The 27,818-nt window shown below is 40.6% G+C and overlaps 2 protein-coding genes across 3 annotated transcripts in view; one reads left to right on the top strand and one right to left on the bottom strand.

Annotated features, from left to right (window-relative positions):
- Positions 1-27,818, top strand: part of CFAP221 (cilia and flagella associated protein 221) — a 107,657-nt gene that overhangs the window by 19,101 nt on the left and 60,738 nt on the right. Inside the window, exons 5-7 of the mRNA XM_004711882.1 lie at positions 5,078-5,178; positions 22,142-22,245; positions 24,705-24,861. Of these exons, the coding sequence (XP_004711939.1) occupies positions 5,078-5,178; positions 22,142-22,245; positions 24,705-24,861 (362 nt within the window). The remainder of the gene's footprint in view (positions 1-5,077; positions 5,179-22,141; positions 22,246-24,704; positions 24,862-27,818) is intronic.
- Positions 1-27,818, bottom strand: part of SCTR (secretin receptor) — a 235,272-nt gene that overhangs the window by 153,214 nt on the left and 54,240 nt on the right. The window lies entirely within an intron of this gene.

Here is a 27,818-nt window from a genome sequence, read left to right as displayed (position 1 = left end):
GGAGTCACACAGAAAGGACTAGCACACAGGGACTCATTCTCTCCTAGCGCAGGAGGCGAGACGTCCAAATGCAGGGTGCCACCCCAGGGGAAGGCTCTCTTCCTTTGTTGGCTCTAGGAGGAGGTCCTTGTCACCCATCTTCCCGAGTCTAGTTTCTCAACGCAGGAGCCCAGGTACAAAGGACACGAGCCACTCCCCGATCTTCTCTCTTGGTGGTAGGAGTCCGCCCGCTCTCCTTCACGCTCCTTCTAGCTCTTGAAAGATAAACGATGACACGGGCCGCACTCCAGGGAAGCCCCCCTTAGAGCAGACCAGGGCTGTGACCTGCTTAAGGCTATTACATCTCACACTAATATCCTTACAGCTGATTGGTCGATCACATCAACCACATCGCAGCATATGTTCACATCATGACATAACTACCAGACCACTGAAACCATGGCCTAACCAAGTTGACTCATACTTGGGGGGAGATACAAGACTGCATGACTTGGGATTAGAAGTGCTCAGTTTTTGAGAACTGGGCAGAGCCAAGAGACCCACCTGCCGTATTCCCTAAACCTTTTGTCACATAGGATAACTTAAGTGCTCTGTTAAAAAATTAACAACAACCCAAGCTTTGGTTATAAACGTTGGAGACTGGCTTGTGTCTCTTGCGGGAATGTCCTCAGATGGGGTCCTGGGCTTTTTCAGGGATGAGAGCCTTTGTGGCTTAATCCCAGATGGCTCTGCTCTCTGAGCTCCTAGGAGCCTTGTCTAGATAACTTAATCCATTCCTTGACTCCCACCTAAAGCCAACATGGAGTCTTATCAGCCCTTTTGTTAAACTGTCAGCTTTATACCTCCTTTTTCTTTGCCTTCTGGGCCAAGCCGTCTAATCCAGTAGTTTTCAACCTTCCTAATGCCACGACCCTTTAATCCAGTTCCTTATGTTGTGGTGACCCCCAGCCATAAAATTATTTTCATTGCTACTTCATCACTGTCATTTTGCTACTGTTATGGATCGTCATGTAAATATCTGATATGCAAGATGTATTTTTCATTGTTACAAATTGAACATAATTAAAGCACAGTGATTACTCACAAAAACAATAAGTAATTATTTTGTGAAATATTTATTTCTAATGACAAATAAGTGAAATTTTGTCTTGAAGCATGGTGTAGCATTGGTAACAGTCTTCACGGCGGGTACTCATATGTGGGCATATCTAGAGACGGATAGAGACGCCTAGAGACGGATAGAGGAGTGGTGTCTTGGTTCCTAAGACCATCAGAAATATATGTTTTTGATGGTCTTAAGCAACCCCTGTGAAAGGGTCGTTTGACCCCCAAAGGGGTCGCAACCCACAGACTGAGAACCACTGGTCTAATCAATTTCCTATTAATACTAATAGTAGCTTCTCACAGTTGTGTGGAACTTTAGGCCTGCAAAATCAATCATCTGCTTTCATTCTGATAAATAAACAAATCTAAGGAGAGGTGTAAGCATCCCTATTTTGCCAAAGAAGAAACAAAGTCCACAGAAATTAAAAGGCTTGCTACAGGTCCCACATTATTTGAGGATTACAGGCCTCAGTAACTTCTTACCCATTCATATTTTAATATTCAGTGCAAAGCGGGTGCACTGATTGTGCGCTGATTTCTCTGTCACGTCACTTAGAATTGTGTTTCTTTGCAAACTTCTGAGATGAAAACCATTGAACTAGAACCGTTTGCTGGCTAGTGGGAACCATGAATGCACTCAGTAGCTAAACAAAAGGTTAGAGGTTGGAGTCAATTAAGAGGTGCCTTTAAAGAAAAGCCTGCTAAAGACCTATGGAGCACAGGTCAACTCTACAGCTGTTCACCTCCCTGACTGGTGATGATCATTTCAAAGAAGTGCACTTAAACATTTCTATGCTAAGCTTGAAACAGCCCAAATGCCCATCAGGAGAAGACTGGATAAAGAAAGGATGGTACCTATACACAACAGAATACTGTGCATCCCTAAAACACAGCCATGAAGCACCTTGTGGCATGGATGGACCAGGAAACCATGACCCTGCGTGAAGTTAGTCAATCATGAAAGGACAAATATCGCATGAGTGCCCACTGCTATAAAGACAAATCAGGCTTCTGCTCTTGGGTCAGGTACTCTTCTAATCCAATCCCCCAAGCAACACAGTAGAGAGCCTGCCGAGTGCCCACGAACCATATATCCCCCCCTGTAGACATTTATCTTTAAACCACTTTGGTGAAGGAGGGTTCACCTCAGCTGGGGTCAGTGTCTCAAGATGAGGGATGAGGGAGAAGACCCGTTGCTACCACACGACATTGTACCAAGGTCATCATACACCAACAGACCCTACAAGAGTGATCAACCAGCCTCACTGGACATTCGAGTCAAGGCAGGGGAGGGGGTCATGTATGTGTCAGAGAAGGCAATTACACTTCTGTTGGTGGGTAAGCTTCCCACCTCCCATGGGTGTGGGAGATGGGGGTGACACTGAACAGTACTTACATAGCACCCAAGAGGAGAATACACCTGGTGCTACGTTCCTAATTAGACACTTGACCTAGTTTCTACCCAGTCCTTGGTGACCATGGCTGTGTGTTACAGACTACTGTGACGTCAGACTCTCTTTTGGAGACACACAGCATCCTTCAGAGGCCACACCAGGAAGAGTCAAGGTGAAATCTCCACTCAGCAAACTGGACTTTACCTCAATCTCACCTGTAACAAATTTAAGGAACTGACGACACACTCTCTTGCGCTTCAGGCTGAAACTCCGTAGTATGAGAAAGTAGATACCTCCTATCCCAAGGTTATGGAATTGGTGGTTGCTGGACTTTGGTTTGGACCTCTTGCTTTGAGAGTGTCCAATGAATGATGGTTCACACCAGCACATATTTGCTATGTTAATATTCTCCTTGCTTTCTTATGCTATATTAGTCTCTGGGAGGCATGTTTCTGCCTCTGTGAATGAGTGATATTGAAAGTTTTCCCTACCACTAACCCCATTGTAACTTATGTCCAGTCACTTCAGCATTTAATCTATGCAAGTCAAGAGTTCATTACTGAGATCTGCAAAGCCAGCCTATAAACATATAATTTTCTCAACAGCGTTTTAAAAACTACACCATTGGCTAAATTGATGATACTGTGAATACAATGGGGTACCCCAAAAAAACCCAGGGTTTGTTTTTGTTTTCAAAGCTATGTATTTAGTTTCTTTTACAAAACAACCATATCACCTTCAAAGTACTCTCCACTACACATAATCCATTTGTCAAATCTGCGATTCCTTTCTTGGAAACATTTTTTAAACTCATTTGTTTGGATGGCTGATAGCACCTTCTTCATTTTTTCTTCACCTCTTCTATGTCATCAAATGCACCATGAGTTAATATTTTTGTCCATTCTGGAAGTTGATGGATGTCCAGAATGATGTTTGTCATCAATCAACATTTCACCTCTTTTGAAATGAAAAAACCACTTATACACTTGAGTTTTTCCTATAGCGCTATCCTTGTAAGCTGTGTTCAACCTCACAACAGTTTCTGAGGCATTTTTCCAGAGCAGGAAACAAAATTTCACAGCTGCACATTGTTCTCTTAAATCAGCCATCACAAAAAATGAGCTTCGAGTGAAACTGGTTTTACAAAAAGTTCACTGTGACCAGAGAGTACCTTCCCAGGCAACGCCACTGAGTGCACTAACTCAAAGAGTTGTTTAATGCTCACCTAGCGGGGAAAATGTGTACTACTAACTCCCAATCCACCCACTATAATTCTGTTTGTTTGTTTATACTCCCTCATAGAATCACCTTATACCCCAGGAGGAGGATTTATAATGTTTGCTATCATAAAATGATAATGACGTCTGAAAAGTGAACCAGAGACATGTATAAACCATAAGATGTATGAATGTACCTGGAGTCCAAACTTAAGTCCAGCCCCAATCTAAGAACAATAGTTCTGTGACATGCTGCCACTAGATACTCTCCCTCAAGACGAGATCACTGAAGATATGAATGCTGTAGCAAAGTTGGTGAAGAAACTGGATGGTGCCCAGCTATCAGAAAGAATAGTGCCTGGGATCTTAAAGGCTTGTCTTAAAACAAGTACCCATCTAAGTGTCAACTAAGGTCACGTGGAAGAAGCACATTAGCTTGTGTAAGCCAAGGATTGCAAGTAATAAAATCCAAGCCCAAAGGAGGGAACTATATCAGAGCTTTAAATTCTGAGCACTCTGTAGAAGGATATGGATAGTAGTGGAAGCCCAAAGTCTGTTTTCAGGGTCTCCATATGGATTAAGCCTCTGGTGAATCCCCTCTAACCATAGGCCTAGGATGTGACTAGCTGTGTAATATAAATTATGCAGATGTAGTTAGCTTAAAATGTAAACACTTATCACTTTACCTCCCTTATGACCAGTCTTAAAATTTACAGTTTTCAGTAGATTCTGCTTTCTTCTCTATTGAGATTTTTCTGTTTTATTTTGTCATTGGCTTTTTTTATTTTGTTAACTTCCTGTTTGTGTTTTGTATGATTGTTCTGTATAGGGATAGGTAAATATATATAAACGGTACTGGACTAATAATTTCCCGGGGCATGCCAGGAGAAGATGAAGGGGAATGGGGGACTAACAACAATGAGGATGAGAAGAAAATGTGAAATTCACTGTGGTGGTGACTGCACAACTCTTCTTATTATGATTTAATACGGTTAAATTGTATGACATGCAAACTAATATTGAAAATTAAAAACTATTTTTAAAAGAGCAGTAACCCTCAAGTATTAATTGCTACGACTCAGATTCTATGTTAGGAAAAAGCTAGAATACTGGTTTGAAAACTTGAAAAAAGGCGATTTCTTTCAAATCCTGTACCACTTGATAAATTTGTACCCTAATCAAGAAAAGAAATTCTACGCTTCTGGCTAAAAAAACCTCAATATTTCTAATGTCCTTGAGTTCACTGAAATGTTTCCTTAAGGAATTTTTTTATGTTAGAAAATAAAACATCTACCAATATTTGTGTATCTTAAACAATTTTTAATCTTCACTATGGTAGACAATTTTTTCAATTTATTTTAGGGGGATGACACCTTGCTTGTTCCTATCCATGCCTACCCTGTCATGAATACAGTGGATTTTCCTTCATTTATAAGTCTATCAAATGTTCTACTTGGGGAAAGGTAAGTGACCAAAATGAACTGCCAAAGTATCATAGGATGTGAAACACTAAGCGATACTCACATATATATTAAAAAGCTAAACTTGTGTTTTCCCTAATGGAAGATTATCTTTCCAGCTGAATGAGATTGGATTTGTAGTTTCAAAAGGGTGAAACAAAACAAAAACCATAAAATCTTATAAGCCAGAAAGGGATTTTGTTGGCTCATTTAACTGACAGGTGCAGGGTGATCTTCAGGTACAGGTGGATCTAGGGGTTAAATCAAAGTGAAGGAAACTGGCTCTCTGCTGCCACTGTGGGATCCTTTTCAAGAGGCAAGATGGGGCAAGAACGGCACTCTCATACGGTGTCAGGGCTACAAGCAGCTCTTGACATTAGCCAGCAAGGCGGGAAATAGGAAAGGCTGAAGAGGTTGGAGGAATGTAAGTGAAAGTCCCATAACTGAGTCTGATTGAACCTATTTGGACCACTTGTCCATTTGCTGAGCAATCTCTGCTGTAAGATGAAAGGGGAAATGAATGTAGGGAAGATAAAGATAACAGAAATCCACTATATAACCCAAATCTTAGATTCCCCTCTTCCTCTGGTTGATAAAATAATTCATTATTTCAGTTGCGATATAAAATATGTCTTGGTTGTTATGAAATGTTTACTGCATGCCAACTATGAGATATACTGCTTCCAGAAATATAAAGAAGATGGATATTGAGCCTATATCATGAACTACTTCTGTATTAATTGGGAAATACAAACTGTCCTGAGTCTCCCATTCTTGGCTCTTCCCCCCTTCCCCTGTCCTTTATTAAAGAGCTGACACCAAATAACTGTCAGTACTGGGGAGAGGGAAGGAACACCTTAAGGACCAGGACCAGCCCTATGCCCGCTGTAATTGGTTGTCCTTGGTAATTGGTTTTTTGAATGGTATGACTTGGTAAAAGGACAAATAGACAAAGGTTCTGATTCTTAAGTTTTCACCATCTAATAAGAGGAAAACAATGACATCAACTAATTGCATCAACTGCTAAGTAATATATAATAAAGGCTAGTACACATCAATTTCAGCCCAATATGATTCATTCTCGGCACATTCCCACTAAGGCTGTCTTACGTACTTTGGGCATGTTGTACACAGGGTCACTGTGGGTCCGTGCTGACTCCATGGCACCTAACAAGTTATTCATGGATGTTTGCAGCTCTTTCTTCCCATGTCGAGTCAAGTTCCCATGATCAAGTGAAAATCCCAAAGGTTTTGCCAACTATTTATCATTAAAATCAACTCTGCTTTGAGCAGGCAATCTTGCCCTGAGGCCTGGAGGGCTCCTCTTCTGGCATTCTAACGAATAGTGTTCTCCTCCCATTAATACGGTTTTCACTTGTCAATCCCAAAGAAGTGGACAATCTAGTCCTTCTTTGTAGTCAGTTCTTAATTTCGAAGCTTCACAGAAGCCTCCTCACCATGGTGACCCTGCTAGGATTTGAAAGATGGTGGCGTAGCTTCCCACATGACAGCAATGCATAAGCCATCACAGTACAACACATTGACACATGAGTGGCAGTTTACAGTCAGGAAAGGGGTTATATCAGAGTTGTGTCCTTTCATCATACTTATTAATCTACATGCTGAGCAAATCATCCAAAGGGCTCAACTATAGGAAGAAAAATGCAACATTACTATTGAAAGCAGGCTCCTTAATAACCTGTGATATGCAGATGACACAGCCTTGCTTGCTCAAAGGAAGACCGGAAGCACATACTGGTGAAGAACAAAGACTACAGCTATATATAAACACACACAAGGGGGTACCCCCCCAAAATACAGAATATTTTCTCAAAGCTATGATTTTAATAGTTTTACAAAACAATATGATCGCCTTCAAAGTACTCTCCATTATATTTAATACATTTGTCAAATATGCAATTCCATTCTTGGAAACATTTTTCAAGCTCATCTGTTTGCATGGCTGATAGCACCTCCCTCGTTGGTTTTTTTTCTTCTTCATCTCTTCTATATCATCAAATCGCTGTTCTTCCATGCCACTCTTCATTTACAGAAACAAAAAGAAGTCGCATGGAGTGAGGTCAGGTGAGTCAGGTGTATGGAGCAAGAGAGGCATGCCAAAAACTGTCACACTGAGATGGCTGCATGAGCTAGTACATTGTCATGGTGACAAAACCAGTCCCCCGTCTGCCACAAATCATGCCCTTTTTTGGTCACACGCTGTTATGCAATCTATTCAGAACCTCTAATTAGAAAGCTTGATTAATAGTCTGACCTACTGGAACGAACTCCAACTGCACTACAAGTCAACATTCACATCTATTCGGGAAGTTGACAGACATCCAGAATGAAGTTTGTCATCCATCGACCTTTCACGTTTTTTGAAATGAGAAAACCACTCATACACTTGAATTTTTCCCACAGCGCTGTCCTTGTAAGCTGTTTTCAACATCAGAACATTTCTGCGGAATTTTTCCAGAACAGGAAACAAAATTTCATAGCTGCACACTGTTCTCTTAAATCGGCCATCACACAAAAAAACGAGGTTCGAGGGAAACTGCTTTTATGAAAAATTCAATGTGACCAGAGGGAACCTTCCCAGGCAATGTCACTGGGTGCACTAACTCACAGCCCTGCTCCACCCAGTGCAATTGTGGGTTTTTAGGGTATCCCCGCATAACAAGTTTGACAGAATAATTGCATATGTATATTTACTTTTGCTACAAGTGTGTTCATGAGTGGTGAAACATACAAGGGGAAAAGTTATGAAAACTTCTTGCAACTTAATGTTAAGGTAAAAAAAACTGGAGCAATAGACAAAAACAAAGGAGAAAAGATAGAAGTTGTCAAGGATTGCATTTACAATCAATGCTCATGGAAGCAACAGTCAAGAAATCGAATAGCATATTACACTAGGCACTTGTGCTGCACAAGATGGATTGGAGGGGTTGAAGACCAAGTTGTCACTTTGAGGACGAAGGTGTGACCGACCCAAACCATGATATTTTCAATAGCCTTATGCGCTGTGACAGCTGAGCAATAAATAAGACCACCGAGAACTGATGGGTTGAATTATGGTAATTTTGAAGAATATTTAAAGGACCATAGACTGCTAGAAGAGCGGACACATCTGTCCTGAAGGAAGTACAGCCAGTAGGCTCCTTAGACGTGAGGATGGTGAGATGTCTTCTCACGTACTTTGGACACATTGTCAGAGGCAATCAAAAAGAGGAAGTACATTGTTGAGTTGAATGGACAGCGTGATTCCAACAATGAGCTCAAGCATATCAACAAACATGAAGGCGGCACAAGACCAGGTAGTATTTGGAACGGTTGGACATAGGATCGCTGTGGGAGCCAATTTGACTGCATCTAAAAACATCAAGTAACACATAAATTCGTGCAAGTCCAGAAAAAGAAGGACTTTAATTGGAGAGTTTGGGGAAGTTCTCATTTCTATAGTAAGTACATCTGGGTTATATGTTGTGATGTGAGTATGGCGTTAGATGAGCGAATAGCATGTGACAGGAGAGCAAGAACTACCTCTCGTAGGTGACAAACAGCTACCGAAGGATCTTCATTTACCCAGTAGCTGGTATATCTTAGATGCCTCTTGGGCTTCACCATGCTTAGCTGGGTGAACACTAGTTTAGTGAACATGTAGGTAACACTAAGCAGAAGGGTACAAGTTGCCAATGGCCAGGTAGATAGAGTTAGAAAGAGGGACAAGTGAATCCTTTTGTTGGTGTTGGAAGATTTATGGACTGACATATCTGAACTTTAGCATTGCCTGCTGAGTTTGAGAGGGTCGCTGGGTAACACTTGCACGCAATTACTAACCTAAAATTCGGTGGTTCAAACCTACACAGTGGTGCCACAGAAGAAAGACACCCATCTGCTTCCACAAACAGTGAAATCAAGAAATTCCTATGGAGGAAATCAATGCTCAATAAATGAGAGGTTAGGAAAAAAATGATGGAGGGCAGAGTAAAACACTCGGAGGTTTGTGAGAGCTAAAGACGACAGAGGCAAATGCTATTGTATACACAATCCTGCACCAGTGGGGATCTATGAGCAGATGCTTGGATAGACATGCAGGATGAAGAGGTGGGAGAAAGCGAGTGGGATTGTACCATATCTATATTTGACAGAGTACATTTGTATAGCTACGCTGACTTTTTCTCCCAGTATGCCTATGAATGGAGGCACATACAAGGGGCAAAGTTGTGAAAACTTCTTTGACAGCCAAACACCTTGAAGAACTGAGTCACTGGGCTTAGGGAATCAGGTCCATCGTCTTGGAGATGCCAAGGTAAATCGACATAAGTCACAAAGACGATGTTCTACATTCCTAATTGACTGAGTCGAAACTGGAGTGTTAAACGCTCGCGAGCAGTCATGTTAGGTGTAACTCTTTTTCTCCTCTGATCCAGAGGAGATACAACTGATGAAAATCAAAAGACACGTGGAAATAATTAGTTCGATGGACTAATGAACGACCCAAGCATCAGTCACCACAACCCTGAGATCCAAAGAGCGAGATGGTGCCCGGCTTCCACTCCTACTGCTCTAAGAAGTACATTTGAAGGTTCTGAATAGAATGGGAGGAAAAGGTGGACCAAAACGAAACAAATCTAGTTTGCTGGTCAGATAAATGGTGGGATTACCAAGACTATGACCCTTAGTCACCCTTCGGGTATCACCTGAACTAGCCTCAGCATTAAAATAGATAATGCTACCCAAAGGGTAGCATTTATCCAAGAACAAAGTTCAGAAGATTAGGAATGAAGACAGCACGGAAGCAACACACAACCAGGGAGCAAGTGGGACACGTGATGTGCCTGGAGGGGCCTGCAATGGATGAGTTGAAGGAGAATGTGCCCGAATTGTTGAATGTAAAACCACAATCTGCTTTGTAAGCCTTCATCCCATTCCCAGTAAAAGGTTAAGAAAAAGAAAGGAAAACCTCCCGGAACAGTTTGTGTCAAACTGACGGAGGCAACGGGCTTGGTTTGGGAGTGTTGCATTAGGCTGGGTTGTCTAGAGAATCCAAACTAGGGACCCTCATATACGCGTAAGGAGGAATTTTATATCAAGAAGGTATACCAGCCCAGTACTAATCAAGTCCATGAGTCGGATACTAGCCAGAGACCTTGCCAGCCTCGTGTCGCTGCAGAGAGATGGCACAGAAAGGCGAGGAGGAGGCCAGTGGGTGGTGGGAACATGGCAGGGCACCAACAGCTCCCAGATTAGCAGTTCACATGAGGTCATCCCTGGAGACAAAACAATTCAAGCAAGCCGGGAGGGTGAAGGAAGAGAAAGCTCTCACTCCCTCCCTTCTAAAGAGGCCACACCCTCAGGGAGGCGCCATCAGGCCGCGACCTGATTCATAGGTTGACTCCATCCCTGCACTTTCACACGGGTGCACGTTGACATAAAATCTAGCCACCACAACGCCTTTGAGCGGAGTTAAAAAAAAATGAAACTATTGCTTTGGTTCCGTTTCTCACCACTCCTCCCCCGTGAGCTCTGGAACCATCAGCTCTGTTTACTTCTCTTTACCACCTCTTTAAAAGTTGGAAAATAAATCATCTACACACAGAGTCTATAAAACTAAATGCGAATAATAATAACGCTAATAATGAATAAATACTTAAGACAGAAAACATTGACAATAGCTTTCAAACAACGAATCTGAATTTTGTGATAATCATTTTATTGATTTACTCTAATTGTTTTGCATATATATATATCCATATATATATATATATTCCCCTAAATAGAATATTATTTTGCTTTGTCAGTTATGGTCTTTATTGATCCATTTGTATAACCTGAATCATACTGTAGATAAAGGAGCCCTGATGGCATAGTGGTTATGCATTGGGCTGTTAACTTCAAGGTCAGCAGTTTGAAACCACCGGCTGCTCTGTGGAAGAAAGGCAATGCTTTCTACTCTCATACAGAGTCACCTTCTCAGAAACACACGGGCAGTTCTACTCTCATAGGGTCACTGTGAGTTGGCATCCATTCAATGAGTTTGTTTGACTGTAAGTTCTTTTGTAACTTGCTTTTGTTATCAATATCATGTTTTTCTTGTGAAAAATTAAAGAAAAAAGATCTCACCATTAGACACAATAAATAACTTGTTTTAAGAAACTGTTTAGCTGAAGTGTTCATTCTGATGATACATGAAGAACATTTCATTCAAAATAGCTCAGGAAGAAGCCTCTAGGAACCAAAGACTGCTGTCTATATAATAAGGCAAATTATTTTCACTAACTTCATAAACCATTGCTTCTAACTTATAAGACTGGTTTATGAGCCCCCCTCCCACCTCCCAGGGCCAACAATGAGAGCAGAGATAACCAGGAGGTTTAGGGGAGGTGGGGAAGTGAGGAAGGGGGAGTTGATCACAAGGATCACCCTATAACTCCCTCTCAGGGGGATGTCCTGAGTGACACACACAGTTTGTACTCTGCTACTAATTTAAGCTTTGGTGCTTCCGGTGCCCCCAGCGTCCACAAAGATTTCAGACAAGGAAAATCTGTGGCGTGATTATGAGTCAAGGGACTGATAAGACTATGTAGTATTTAACATCACTCACTCACCCAGTCATCTCATCGATTCTGACTCATAGCGACATATAGGAGAGAGTAGAACTGTGGGTAACTTTTTATGAGAGTAGAAAGCTTCATCTTTCTGCCACAGAGAAGCTAGTGGTTTTGAACTGCTGACCTCACGGTTAGCAGCCCATTGTGTAACCACTATGCTGGCAGGGCTCCTAAATGTTTTCAAATCCAATCTTGACCCTGCTTCATAATGTCTGTTGACCTGGGAGATAACAGCCTCTTTGTGCCTTTCAATATCCTCATCTGTACAGTGCAGCTAATAATGCTTAATAGAATGACTCTGGAGCCTATGTGAGTGGAAATAGACTATATTAATAATAATAGTTGAACATTTTCAATACTTAATCATGGTTAGAATAGTGCCCAACATAGAGTCCGTGCTTAGTTGTTGCAATTATTATTATTACGTTAAAAAGATGCTTATCTAAAGCATCCACAAGGGACATCCAGCCAGTTGGTAGACGACATATGGAGAAATTGCAGTTCGAAGCTCCAAAGGGAAGGAATGGCCCAACTGAGACTGGACTTCCAACACGGGGCCCAGTTGGCAATGTAAAGCCCTCAAAGAATCTGTCAGGGTTGTGTCCCCATGACTGCTCCATAGAGGGGCAGAGACAGGGCCTGAGATATGGTCTGACTCTGGGTGTAGAAGTAGTGATTCCTTCTTCCCCTGGCCCTTATGTTTAAGAGAAAGAAGAAAGCATTATTGAGATATGATTAACATCACAAAATTCACCAATTTGAAATATCCAATTCAATTTTTAAAAATATATTCATACAATTGTACATCCATCACCACAATGAGTTTTAGAACATTTGTATCACCTGAAAAAGAAATCTCGTAGCTTTTAACTACTTCCCCTTATCCCATCACCCTCCAACCCTAAGCAATCAACTGTCTTTGTCTACTTTGTGTCTTTATACATTTACCTACTCTAGGTATTTCATATGAATGAAATAGTATAGCATGTGGTCTTTTGTGATTGGCTTATTTTGCTTTTCTGGGTTTTTTTGTTTTTATTTTTTAAAAGCATTTTGTTAGGGGCTCATACAACACTTATTACCACCCTTTGTGTAAAGCACATTCGTACATTCATTGCCCTCATCATTCTCAAAACATTTGCTCTCCACTTAAGCCCCTGGCATCAGCTCCTCATTTTCACCCCCTCCCTCCCCAATTGGCTTATTTTGACATAATGTTGTATATCAATCCTTCATTCTTTTTTAAGGCTGAATAATATCCCATTGATTGCATATACCACCTTTTGTTTATCCAGTCATAGTTGGTGAGCATGTGAGTTGTTTTTCTTTGGGGGTTACTGTACTGTAATGAATACTTGTGCATATGTTAACTCCTCTTGATGTAGGCTAAGGAGTGGACTTGCTGGGTCATAGGATGGCTCAAAGGAGCATTAATGGCACAATAGTTTAGCTCTTGGCTCTTAACTGGTGGTTTGAACTTACCCAGTAACTCTGTAGGAGAAAAGACTTAGCAAATTGCTCTTATAAAAATTACAGCCCAGAAAAACCTGTAGAACAGCAGTCTACTCTGTCACGTGGGTCACCATGAGTTGGGATCTACTCAAAGGCCTACAGGTACTGTATTGTTAGCGTGTTGAGGAGTTGCCCGCTGTTTTCCAAAGCAGCTGCAACACTTTACATTCCACCCACAATTGATGAGGGTTCCCCTGACTTTTTGTGCCAAAATAGAGGAATGCTATCTAGAGATTAAAAAGAAGCATTATAGAAAAGGACAAAAACAATAGGAAAGCACAAAAATTGGATTCAGAAGGAAAAGATTTAGACAGAATGACCAGATGTTGGAGGATTTCTGTTTTACACCATTAAATGTGCTTTCTTAGTTGACTTGTATATAGTCATCAACAGTCATTGGCTGGATTCAGGTTGTAAAATTTCCTCACAGAGATAACATTCATTGTGGGCACTTGCCAACTACCTATAAACAACTTTGGTGGCTTAAGATCTTGTAAGATGTATTTTGACAGCTTGTATAAATAACAAGAAGTTGTATTCCAGATGCCGTCTAACAACTCTAAATCAAATATGGCATCAGAGGATGCAGTACTCTCGGTTCTTTTCCTTATGTAGGTTGAACTGTGGTGTATAATTAGACAAGTAAAACCATCCTGGCTTGAAAATTTTTGTAATAATTCACTGTCTTCAAGAGTCTTGAAGATAAAATACACTCATCCTTCCCACGGGGACACTTATATGTTTAGAGTCAAACTTAAAAATTGATTCTCAGAAAGATTGTTTGAAGTCTTCTCTTCTCAAAAAAAACATACTCCTTACTTCTGCTAAAAACAAAAGACCAAAATCAAACCCATTGTGATCAAATTGATTCTGATGCCTGACAATCCCATGTGAGAAGGAATAAAACTGTGTCGTACAGTTTTATTGGCTATAATCTTATGGAAGATAAATTAAAATTATTTTCATATCTTACACCGACCACTGTTCCCCTTCCCCCATGGTTTCTACACCTCCATGGTGTCCCTCAGCTCCCTACCTTCGCCCTGCCCTCCCGGATCTGCTTTTTAAAGACCACAGCCTTGGAAACCCTATGGCCCGTAGGGCTACGCTGCAGTCTGTGGGCTGACCATGAGTCAGAGTAGACTGGACAACATCTGCTTTTTTGCTGGAACATTGATTTATGTCCATTTGTGTTTATCTTTTTATGAGCCCACCATGCTTCTGCTTGAGCTCCAAATTCCAGTTGGATTAACTGTGTCTTTTAAGATGAGATAAGCAACATAGAAAAATTCATAAGAACACAGATTATCTTAGATAAAAGAACATCTGGGGGTATGTGAAACATGTTTCAGCCCTCAACTTTGCATGTCTTTTTCAAGTTGTCGCTCATTTGTTGAGGAGGTGAGGGTGCACTAGGGTGAGGGGTCTAGCTCATTAGCCAGTAACTCATGTTCTGATATTCTTTTTTCATTGGTCACACCTGAATATAGCAATTGCTATCCAAAGCTTACATGAGAATAACTAACACATTGCCCGAGTTACTTCTTTCTCTCTATGTACATGTAGTAACTTGAAAGGTCACTGGTAATATTTGAGAAAACGTCTTGAAATTGTATAGGCTTTTCTTGCTGATTGACTCATTAAAGGAAATGTCCTCTCGAACATTCAACTGAGAAAGTACAGGGGTTTGGTTTTAAAGGGAACATCAGTGGAGAAGAGGACTGCAGTGCAAACACACGCCAGGTTTCCTTATCACTAGAGCCCTAGGGGAGATAACACAGTACAGTATAGACCTGATGACATCAAAGAGCCGAACTGAACAGAAGACCCCAAAGGGCAGCTCAAGAAGACAAAGTAAAATACTATAATGAAATGCACAAACACTTATAGTTAGAAACACTGCACCACTCTCACAATTGTTGTGTTTGAGCCCATTGTTGCGGCCACTGTGCCAATCCTCCTTTTTGCTGGCCCTCTATTTTGACCAAACACGATGTCCTTTTTCAGGGTCTGGTCTCCTGATAACATGTTCAAAGGATGTGAGATGACGTCTCACCATTCTTGCCTCTCAGGGGCATTCTGGCTGCATTGTTAGGGTTATCTCCTCCCATAGAGTCAGAAAACCAAAAAAAGGAACACATGGTCAGCAAACCTAAACTGGAAGAACTCAAGAAAAAGTTCAAGTCTTGAATTGCAATATTGAAAGATTCTGTGGGGAAAACATTGAACGATGCAGGAAGCATCCAAAGAAGATGGTGTCTAAAGAGCTGACTCTACAAGGTGACTCCTATCCAGAATGTTTCACAAGTATAGGACACTTGGACGTGAGTCTATGAAATCTGGGACAGAACTGTTCCTTATCAGGAATCTCACGTATTCACAGTACAGCTAGCCTTTTCTCATGGAGACAACACAGCTAAGGAACAATGTGTTATGAGCAAATGTCGTTGAAATTTAATTATAAACAGAACACTGCCTCCCAGGCTTGAGGAGTCTCTGCATTCTTAATATAGGTCTCCCGGAAGTATATTTAAAGTAATCTGACCAAGAGTTTGTACTTTTTGTACCTTTTCTGATCCAAATACCTAGCAGTGGCAGATAGACTATGAAAATGTTATCTTTAGCAAAACAAAACAGCCAGTTTCAGAAACAAGATCTACTCTGAAGAGTGGGTTACTGTAGTTTCCTTTACCCCATGGTAGGACACTTCAGACCCAAATGCAGGCTTTACAATCTAGAACCTACAGGCCTGCAGTTTGACCCTGCTCACCACCAATATTATACTCTGTTCCTGCTCTCCAGAGTAGATCTTGTTTCTGAAACTGACTCATAATCTTACCTATTTCTTGAAGCCAGGGGAAAGGGTGAGCCTTGCCACATTTAAACCCCCTGAAAGGAAGCTGGAAAACCCCTGTTGACCTGTTGCTTGGGGCCGGTACCTTATAGCCAGGTGTGAGTAAATGAAGATAGAGGAGAGTATCCACCTTGTAATCTAGAGGTGAGCCCAGCGACTGAATACACAGTAGCCCCAAAATAACTGCCTAGTGGGAACCGCAATATATAATTACAAAACCCAATGTAAGCGATGACCTTTTACTCAAAATGAACTTGGAATCCAATTTCCAAAATATATGTCTAACTACCATGCTAAGAAAGATGGCATTCAAAACTAAACAACCAGAATATGGTTGTATGAAAATAATTTTACAGAATGCTTGATGAAGACTTTGAAAAAGATACATTTAGGGCACAAATTGAGATAACATTAAGGCAAATGTTTATTTTTAACTATCAAGAAATTACTTTTTAAATAGGTTAAGACATTTATTAAGATGAATACATGAAAAAGAAAATGCCAACTTTGAAATATTCAAATTTTAAAAATAGCTCCTTAACTTTAAAATCTCAACAGATCAGATACACACTACACTGCACACAATTGAAGAAAAGACTTAACAAATGGGAAAATAGCACTAAGGAATTCACCCAGAATACAGCATAGGTAAAAAAAATTTTTAATTCACTGTCATTGAGTCCATGCTCACTCATAGCAACCCCTTTGTGGGTTCCTGAGACTGTGACTGCTTATGGGAGTAGAAAGCCCAGCCTTTCTTCCACAGAGCTGCTGGGTGGTGGTTTTGAACTGCCAACCATTCGAATTGTAGCCCAGCGAGTAACCAGTGCACCGGCAGGGAAGTCAACTAGGAGACAGAGTAACTAGATTGAGCTGCTCAACAAACATGTAGTAAGAGTAACTGAAGAGTTAAAAGTTGATAATTTTCCAGGATTAAATATAAACATGAAGGGAGTGGCATCAGAACAATGGCAGAGTAGGGAGTTCCAAATATTCATCCTCATCACAGGAACGTTGAAAACCAAACAGAAGCTGTCAGAATGCTGGAAAACAATGATTCATAGCAATCAAAGGAATGGTAAATAGAAAGGGGAAAAAAAAGCAATTTCAGAGCAGTGGGGAACTCTTGTGGATTTTAACTTTTTGCTTTATTGTGGATGTATACATAGCAAAGTATTTTCCATTTTAATGAATTTTAAGTGTACAACTCATTGACTTTACTGCCTTCTCCGTGTTTTGCAGCCATCACTGTATCCATTTCATAATGGTTTCTCTCACCCAAATAAAACTTGAGAATCCCTTAAGCAATAACTTCCTCCTTATCCTTTCCCAGCTCCTAGTACAACTAATGGACTTTGTCTCTCTGCATTGTAAAGACATTTTATTTTATTTTATTTTTTAATCATTTTATTGGGGGCTCGTACAATTCTTATCACAACCCATACATACATCATTGTGTCAAGCATATTTGTACATTTGTTGCCATCACCATTTTCAAAACATTTTCTTTCTACTTGAGCCCTTGGTATCAGCTCTTCATTTCCCCCCCTCCCTCCCTCATGAACGCTTGATAATTTATATATGGTTATTTTTCATGTCTTTCACCCACTTTTCTGTACAACTCTTATAGCACTGAGAATTCTATAAAGTAATGGAAAATCTTATTGACTGCCTGGGGCAAAAGACCATCGGAAGCCATAAAGGCAGCCAGAAAGAGAGTATATTGGGGGATGTAGAAAGCCATGTGCATGCCCAGGACAGGGTGAATACTCAGGAAAGCCTTCACCGGTGGCTGACCTCTGGACAGTCCAAGCAGGAAGTGAAGACAGAGACACAGTTCTACAGCGCTGGCTGAATGTTCAAAGCACAGGACCAACATACAAAGAGGTTTTTAACTTGTTTGCTTTTTTCCTGTTGCTCTGTTTGCTTAGCTTGGCGTCCAAGGAACTCTCTGTCAGGCCTCGTATTGAACACAAGCTCCATCGTCAAAAGTCCGAGACCTTTCACGGCAGAGACAGAAAATCCATCCTTCAGATGTGTATGGCATTGCTAGCAACTTTGAATCACCAACGCCATCTTGAAAAAGAACAACAGAGTCAGAGAATCGCATTTCCTGACCACGAGCAGAGGCTTAAAGCATGAATCCTGACATCATATAATACAGAAAAGCTAACTGAAAATGCATTAAAGAATGAAGTGTGGAACTGAACACAAAACTCAGAGGGGAGGAACAAACTTGAGTGATGTGTCGGGCCCCACGCATCAAGTCGTAAGGCACTCAAATGAAACTGGGGGACCTGCCTCCTCCAAGTTAGTTGTCAGGCACCGTCAGCTCCCCTCCAACTCACAGCAACCAAGCGCACAGCAAAAGGAAGCAGCAACCGGTCCTGCACATCCTCACAGTAGTTGTTACTGTTGAGCCCATTGCTGCAGATACGGTGTCTATCCATCTCCTGGAAGGCCGTCTTCTTTATTACCGATCCTCCTCTTTACCAAGCATGATTTCCTTTTCAAGGGACTAGTCTCTCCGAATAACCTGGCCAAAGGCATGATACAACGTCTCACAACCCTCACGTCAAAGGATCATTCTAGCTAGGCTTCTTCCAAGAAAACATTTGTTCTCACGGCAGTCCGTAGTACTTTGAATAGCCTTCAATGAACCGACTTCAAATGCATCAATTCTTCCTCGGTCTTCTTTATTTGCTGTCCAGCTTTCACATGCAGATGAGGACACCGGAAATGCCATGCTTTGGGTCACTTAGTCTCAAGTGACAGCCTTGCTCTTAAAAACTTTAAAGAGGTCTTGTGTAGCAGATTTCTCTGCAATATTTTGTTTGATTCCTTTTTGTTTGTTTTTAAAGATCGTTTTATTGGGGGGGCCCTTACAGCTTTTATAACCATCCATATATCAATTGTATCAAGCATATTTGCAAATATATTGCCATCATTATTTTCTAAGCATTTAGTTTCTATTTGAGCCCTTGATGTCAGTTTCTCTTCTTTCCCTCCCTATCCCCCACCCACCCTCGTGCCTCCTTCATAAACTATAAATTATTATTTTCATATTTTATACCAACCGCTTTCTTCCTTCACCCACCTTCTTCCCCCCCTTCTCTCCCCACCTTCCCCCTACCCTCCTGGTACTGCTACTCCCATTTCTATTCCTGAGAGGTTTGTCTGATGTGGATTCCGTGTGTCATGACCTCTTATCTGCACCTATGTGCATGCTCCGGTCTAGCCCACAGTGAAAGGCAGGATTGGGGTCATTATTGTGGGGGGTAAGGAAGCCTCAAGGAACCAGAGGAATATTGTGTGTTTCATTGGTGCTATACTGCAGCCTGGTTGACTCATCCCTTCCTTGTGACCCTTCTGTAAGGGGAGTCCCGTTGTCTAAAGATGGGTTTTGGGTCTCTACTCTGACTCCCATGGTTCTCAACAATATGCTTTGTTTGTTTTGGGTCTTCTGATGCCTGTTACCCAATCCCATTGACACCTTATGATCGCACAGGCTGGTGTGCTCCTTCTGTGTGAGCTTTGTTGTTTCTGAGCTAGATGGATGCTTGTTTACCTTCAAGCCTTTAAGACCCCAGATGGTATATCTTTTGATAGCCAGGCACCATCAGCTTTCTTCACATTTGCTTGTGCACCCATTTGTCTTCAGCGACCGTATCATGGAGGTGAGCACACAGTGATATGCTTTTGTGTTCTTTGATGCCTGATAACTGATCCCTTCAGCACCTCATGATCACACAGGCTGGTGTACTTCTTCCACGTGGGCTTTGTTGCTTCTGAGCTAGATGGCCGCGTGTTTACCTTCAAACCTTTAAGACCCCAGACACTGTATCTTTTAATAGCCAGACACCATCAGATTCCTTCACCACATTTGCTTATGCACCCATTTTGTCTTCAGTGATCATGTAGGGTTATTTGTAGCATTGAGGGCCTGCCTCCTTTTCACTATCCTTCTACTTTACCAAGCTTGATGTCCTTCTCCATGAGACTGGTCTCTCCTGATAACGTGTCCAAAGAATGTAACACAAAATCTTTCCATACTTGCCTCTATGGAGCAGTGTGGCTATATTTCCTCCAAGAAAATTTTGTTTGTCTTCTTGGCTGTCCATGTTTACTTTCAATATTTTTTGCTAGCGCAACAATTCAAAAGCATCAGCTCTTGTTCTATCTTCCTTATTCAATGTCCAACTTTCACATGCATAGGAAGCAATTGAAAATACCATGTCTTGAGTTCGGTTCACCTTAGTCCTCAAAGCAACCTCTTTGCTTTTCAACATTTTCACAAAGTCTTGTGCATCAGATTTGCCCAGTGCATTGCATCATTGGATTTCTTGCCTGCTGCTTCCATGAGCATTGACTGTGTATCCAAACAAGACAAAATCCTTGACAGCTTCAATATTTTCTCCATTTATTATGATGTTACCCCTGGGTCCAGTTGTGCGTATTTTGACCTTCTTGACATTGAGTTGTCATCCATACCAAAGGCTGCAGCCCTTTAGCTTCATCAGCAAGTGCTCCAAGTCCTTCTCACTTAAAGGAAGCAAGGTGATACCATCTGCATAGCTCAGGTTTTTAATAAGCCTTTCTCTCATTTTTATACCCATGTGAACTTTACATTAAAGTTTTGGACGTGTTACATTAAAAACAAAAATTAATTGAAGAAGCAAGCATGAGTCTATATCGAAATTTAAGAGATAAAACTTCTGGAAGGAAACAGGAGCAAATCTTCATGAGCTTGGATTTGGCAACGGGTTCTTCATACGGACAGCAAAAGTAGAGGCAAGAAAATGAAAAAGAGATCATTGCACTTCAAAGATAAGGAAGAAGAAACTGACTGCTGGCCAGCGGAGCAAAGAGAAGCTCAACGTGTCCACAAACTATCTCAGACTTGACCTAACAGAGGAGGACATCATCAGAAACATGGATCATCTCAGAAATGTGGCTGCTGCTGCTGCAGCTTCGGTGTTGCTGAAGACGAAACTCTCACGCTTGTTTGTAAGGTCTTCCTTGTGACAAAAGAGCACCAGAGCAAAGAATGAATCCCTTCTGTTGTTCTTCTAGAGATAGATATGTGCATCGTCCATGCTGTACCGCCCCCTGGATTACCATTCCTTCCGTGTGCCCTTCTGAGAGGGCCCTTCAGTCAGCCTCTGACTCATGGAGATAGCATGTGCAACAGGGTCAGCCCTGCTCCAGCCCATGACCAGCTGTGGACTGGATCATCGTTCCACTGGGTTTTTATTAAATAATTTTTGGGAGTAAATTGTGAAACCTTTCTTCCTGACCTTCTTAGGCTGGAAGGTCCAGTGAAACCTGTGGAGCAGCATAGCAGCAGGCAAGCCCCTACTGCACACGGCCGCACATCAGCTAGGAATTGAACGTAGGCCTCCTGAATAGAAGCAGATAATTGTACTATTGAACCACCTCAGCTTCTTAAAGAGATTCTAATATATTTAAATCGAACCCAATCAAAACCAGGCTTTCTTTGATACTGCCTAGTCCCAAGCTCTTTAAAGGCTGAGGGCTACTCAGACTTTCTGTAAAACCTGTTGGTTCTGTGTTTCCGAGAAACCCTGTGACCTGCTTGTGTGGAAGAAATTGTCTCTTTCCTATCACTATGAGTATCTATAAAATAAACCTAACCGTTTTGAGAGGCAGAAGAAAAATGAGCAAAAGTGTTGGCACTAAAGACAGTCAACCTACCTTAATTCCTGGCTTGCCACTAACAGATGTCACATTGGGCAGAACACGTAACCTTCCTTGCTTACTTCTGTAGATGGGGCTAGATAAGCAGAATCATAGTCCATCTCTAAGGGTTGTTGAGAAGATTAAATTAGGATGTGTAATATGCTTGCACTGGTTTCTAGTTTGTGTCGTATGTCACCATTGCAATATATTATGTATTTAAGCTCCCCAAAGAGCAAGCTCTATAAAAAAGTAATGTTTTCCATGTTTTTCCTCTCTCGTTTTGCAGCAAAATTTATGTTATTCCTTTGCAGTGCAGTTGCCCCGTGGATTTTGAGTTCCACATAGCCTTGATTCAGACACATCAAGCCTTTACTATTGAGCCAACATCGGGTAAGGAAAGTTAAGGTTTTACATTTCCAAATACTTTGGCATTCTCAAATCAAACCGAGGATCTGGAAAGTCAGTGGTCTCAGTTCTAAAACCGAATAAGCAATATTTGAGTTTATGCACATTTTAATCAGACACTTCAGAAATGGAAACTTTGGAATAATTTGTATCGTGCAGATAATTTAAATAATGTCCAGTTATGTTTGCCCAACATTAGAATATGACATCAGAAATTAATCCATTCTAATTCTAATTTTCTGCACCTGTACCGCCTTGACTTTCTATTCACTTTTTAATTCAATTTCAAGAGAGACGAGAATTTTATTTCCTTCCAAATTTTCAGAATCTTAATGAGGAGTTTAATGAATTTTTCTCCCATGGGCTGTAAGCCATCCATCTGGGCATACTCCAGGGGACAGCAGTTCCCATGTGGCTCAGATCGGGCAAAAGTGAAAATTCCCCCTAAAGTGATTTCAGCCTCTGAGTTTCTATCTCCCAATGTTTAGGTTTGGGATTTAACTGTCTCTCCACAGTGGTCTCCAGTTAATCCTAAAAGAGCTATTTGTTTTAATTTTCTGGGTATAGCTCCATCCATTTACAATCATTTCATCTTTGCATGACTATTTTGTTCATCAAATGAATGTTCAAAGTAACTTTGAATTCATTCTATTATGAAATGTATATAGATTTTTACGGAGAACCACAGCCACTTTTAGATTTGCTAAATACAAGATAACGTCTATCCAGGTTGTATCAAACACGACTTTGTTTCCTTTCGGTGACAAGCCATTTATTGTTTTTAACTGTTGGGACTTGAAAACAAGAGAAAATAAGCAGCTACTAAAATTATGCTAAATGAGATAACATTTCTAATTAAGTACAGGTCCTCACACCTCGTTGTGTAGAGATGGGAACAAACTGGCCCTGAGAACCTGGACTAAATGTGTGTTCACGTCGACGACAAGACTTTGGGAGAGAGCCGGAGATTCTTTATGGCTTGACCATACTCCTCAGGAAAATGTGTCCAAGACACAAATTTAAACATTTTATTGGGGCTCATACAATTCATCACAATACATAGATCAATTGTGTAAAGCACACCTATACATTTGTTGCCCTCATCATGCCCAAAATTCGCTTTCCTCTTGGGTTCCCGGAATCAGCTCATTTTCCTTTTTTCCCCCTCCCTCTCCCTCCCCCATGAACCCTTAATAATTTATAAATTATTATTATATCTTATCTTACACTGCCCGGCGTCTCCCTTCACTCACCCCTCTGCTGCTCATCCCCCAGAGAGGAGGTTATATGTAGATCCCTGTGATCAATTGCCCCTCCCCCCCCCTTCCCTCCTGGTATCGCCACTGTCACCCCTGGTCCTGAGGAGTTCATCTGTCCAAGATTCCCTGCGTTTGCAATTCCCATCTGTACCGCTATGCACCCTCTGGTCTAACCAGGTTTGCAAGGCAGAATTGGGGTCATGGTAGTTGGGGAGAGGAAGCATTTGTGTTACCAGGATGCTATCTTGATCTTTTGCTGCTTATAAAAGTTCAAGATGAAAAATAAATAAATAAAAATAAATAAAAATAAATAAATAAAAGTTCAAGATGGCTGCATCACATTAGGCCAACTGACAATTCACCCGTCTGTCTCGCTACTTTGGTTAAGTTTCTTCTCCTAGTTGAAATTCAACCCATTTCTTTATCCTGTTCTCTGAAGTTCACAGTTCCGTGATTATCTTACTTATCTATTTCATTTGGTGTCTCTTATCTTTGTTGGAGAGGGTCTGTGAAGCATGTTTGCCGAATAGTAGGTGATTATGATATACCTATTTTGATCAAACCTGAGCAACAAGGGAGGAAAAAAACACACAGATGATTTAAGCAATACAACCAACCAACTTTACCTCATTAACATACTAAGAACACTCCCCCTAACAGCAGCACAAATGTATTCTTTTTCAGTTAACATGGATCATTATCTGAAATAAGCCTTATTTTAGACCACAAAGCAAGTCTCAATAAATTTAAATTTTAAAACATCAAAATACTACAAAGCATCTTCTCAAATCACAACACTATAAAATTAGAAATCAACAATAGAAAATTGAGAAAGGGAAAAAAGCAAATAGATGGAAACTGAATGGTGCACTGCTTAAAAACTAACAACAACAAAATCAGCCTTTGAAAAACCCTAGGAAGCACAATTCTACCTTGATACACAGGGAGTTGCCATGAATTGGAATCGACTCAGTGGCAAATATCTGTGAGTGTGTGTTTATATGTGACATACTTAAATAATTATTTTAAAAGATTAATGTAGAGATCCATGTAAACATTGTAGAAGTTGATTCATGTTTATGTAATGAGAATACTAGATAAAGATAACTGAATATATTCTATCAGCCTGTTAGATTGGAATTTGCAAGACAAGAGGATCATATTTTCTCATTTTTGTTCTCTCAGGAATAATTCCAGCTAATGGAAAGGTGAATGTGACTATCAAGTTTACACCATTTCAGTATGGAACGGCACAGATTAAGGTTCAGTTATGGATTTCACAGTTCAACTCTCAGTCTTACGAATGTGTTTTCACGGGGACATGCTATCCCAACGTGGCAAAGTAAGACTCTTTTGGAATGTTTTAGTTAGTCTTAATGCTTTTTTTCAGAACTCCAAATCCTTCTCTATTCCATTTTGGTTTTCTTTCTTGTTACAGAATGCCATCAAATGCTTATTTTAAATTAGCATAAAACATGCTTTAAAATATAACACCTTGTATAGAATCTTACATGAGTGGAGAAGCTGCTGCAAATGCTGGTGGAAATGACCGAGAAGGGCTTTGAGAGACACTTTCCTTTCACTGGTTAATCCTGATGTGCTGTTAAAAAAATTTTTACCACCTATTTAAAATGTTTATAATTAAGGCCAGAAATAAACACTTAAAGTTTAAATATAACATAATTAATTGAGTGCCTGCTGTGAGCAATATGCAGTGCAAAGCCCCACCATCTCAAATCCTCAAAAAAAGAGAAGAAAAAAAACAGTCAGTAAAGTAAATGTAGACACTGAAACGTGCCACACAAAATGTTTAAAATACCATCTAATCTCAAGTCAGAGAAAAGATGTGAAATGGGATTCTTGCTCCATAACACATATTCTATTTCCAGTTTTGTTTGAATGTGAGTTGATATTTTTTTTCTAATCATTTTATTAGGGGCTCATACAACTCTTATCACAATCCATACATACATCAATTGTGTCAAGCACATTTGGACATTCATTGCCCTCATCATTCTCAAAACATTTCCTCTCCACTTAAGCCCCCGGCATTAGGTCCTCATTTTCCCCTCCCTCCCCGCTCCCCCCTCCCTCATGAGCCCTTGATAATTTATAAATTATTATTTTGTCATATCTTGCCCTATCCGACGTCTCCCTTCACCCATTTTTCTGTTGTCCGTCCCCCAGGGAGGAGGTCACATATAGTTCCTTGTAATCAGTTCCCAAGTTGATATTTTTTACAACCTAATATATGGACCCACCAAGTTTCTGTCAGTCTCTCATACGGTGGTGGCCTGTGTGTTGCTGCGATGGTGGACGCTAAGTCGCTGGTCTTTCAAGTGCCAGCAGGGTCTCCCACAGTGGATGAGTTTAGGTGGAGCTTCCAGATTAAGAAGAGACATCAAAGAAGGAATCGGCTTCCCACGTTGGAAGCTGTAGCCACTGAAACCCTTACGCATAGCTCTGAAACACTGTCAGATGCTGCAGGCCTAATGGATGGAAACAGGATCAAGCCAGAGGATGAGCGCTGAAAGGGTTACTGAGCAGGTACCACTTTTACAGAGTGGAGTCAACCGTGATGGCGTGACTGCCTGAAAGCTTGTAGGAATGGAGTTGGGGGGTCCTCATTTGCTGATGAGGCACGACTCAACATGAGGGGAATCAGCTGCAAAACTCTGCTAATGAGAGGAACTTGGAAGGTGTGAAGTATGAATCTAGGAAAATTGGAAGTCATCAAAAAGGGAATGCATTAAGACCAGTATCGTGGCCATTAGTGAGCTGTAATGGACTGATATTTCATTCTGACTCAGAAAATCACATCGTGTACTCTGCCAGGAGTGGCACAATCAAGAAGAGTGGTGTTGCAGCCATTGTCAAAAGGACATTTCTAAATCAATCTTGAAGTGCAGTGCTGTCTGTGATAGGATTTTGTCTGTTTGTCTTTGAGAAAATCTAATCAATGCAACTCGTATTTAAATTTATGCACCACCCACCAAAGCTAATGATGAAGAAATTCAAGAATTTTACCAATCTCTTCAGTCTGAATTTGATCAAACATGTAATCAGGATGCATTGATAATTATTGGCAGTTGGAAAGCAAAAGTTGGGAAACAAAAAAGAAGCAACAATAGTTGGAAAATATAGTTCTGGTGATAGGAACCAAGCGGGAGATCACAGGAGGAAAAAAAATGTCAAGACTAACAACTTTATAACAAACATTTTTCAACAACACAAAAAAGTAACTATACACGTGCACTCCTCCGGATAGAATGCACAGAAATCAAGCTGACAGCATCTGTGGAAAGAGAAGATGAAGAAGCTCAATATCAGCAGCTAAAACCAGGCCAGAGACTGACTGTGGAACAGACCACCTCATATGTAAGTTCAGGTTGAAACTAACGAAATTTTTTAAAGTCCACGAGAGGAAAAATATGACCTTGATTCTATCCCGTCTGAATTTCGAGAACAGATTTGAAGCGTTGAATACTAATGACAGGAAACCTGATGAGCTCTGAAAGGACATCAAGAGCATCATTCATCAAGAAAGCAAAAGGTCATTAAAATTACAAGAAAAAAAAAACACAAGAAAGGAAGAAAAGATCAAAGTGGATGTCAAAAGAGACCCTGAGACTTGCTCTTAATCGTAGAGTAGCTAATGCAAAAAAAAAAAGAAATGACACAAAAGGGCTGAATAGAAAATGTCAAAGGGCAGCTTAAGAAGACAAAGTCAAATATTACAGTGAAATGTGCAGACCTAAAGTTAGTAAATATAAAAGAAAGAACATGCTCAGCATATCTTAAACTGAAAGAACTTGAGAAAACAGTTCAAGCCTCTAGTTGCACTATTGAAACATTCTATGGGCAAAATATTGAATGAAGCAAGAAACATCAAAAGAAGATGGAAAGAATACAAAAAATGATTGTACCAAAAAAAGTTAGTTGACATTTCACCATTTCAGGAAATATCATATAAGCAAGAACCAACGGTGCTGAAGGGATAAATCCAAGCTGTATTAGCCAAAAACAAGACTTCAGGAATTGATGGAATATTAATTGAAATGTTTCAATAAGCTAATGAAGCACTGGAAGCACTCTCTCATCTATGCTAGGAAATTTTGAAGACAGTTACTTGGCCGACTGACTAAAAGAGATCCAGATTTGTACCCATTCCAAAGAAAGGTGATCCAATAGAATGCTCGAGTTATAGAACAATACCATTAATATCGCATGCAAGTAAAATTTTACTGATGATCACCTATGTTAAGCAGGGTTCTCTAGAGAAACAAAACCAGGACGCTT

Source organism: Echinops telfairi, unplaced genomic scaffold, assembly GCF_000313985.2.
Source record: "Echinops telfairi isolate 266 unplaced genomic scaffold, ASM31398v2 ScPeMD7_15;HRSCAF=58, whole genome shotgun sequence".
NCBI classification, from domain to species: domain Eukaryota; kingdom Metazoa; phylum Chordata; class Mammalia; order Afrosoricida; family Tenrecidae; genus Echinops; species Echinops telfairi.
Note: the sequence above shows the minus strand (reverse complement) of the source record. Positions and strands in the feature narration are given on the sequence as shown.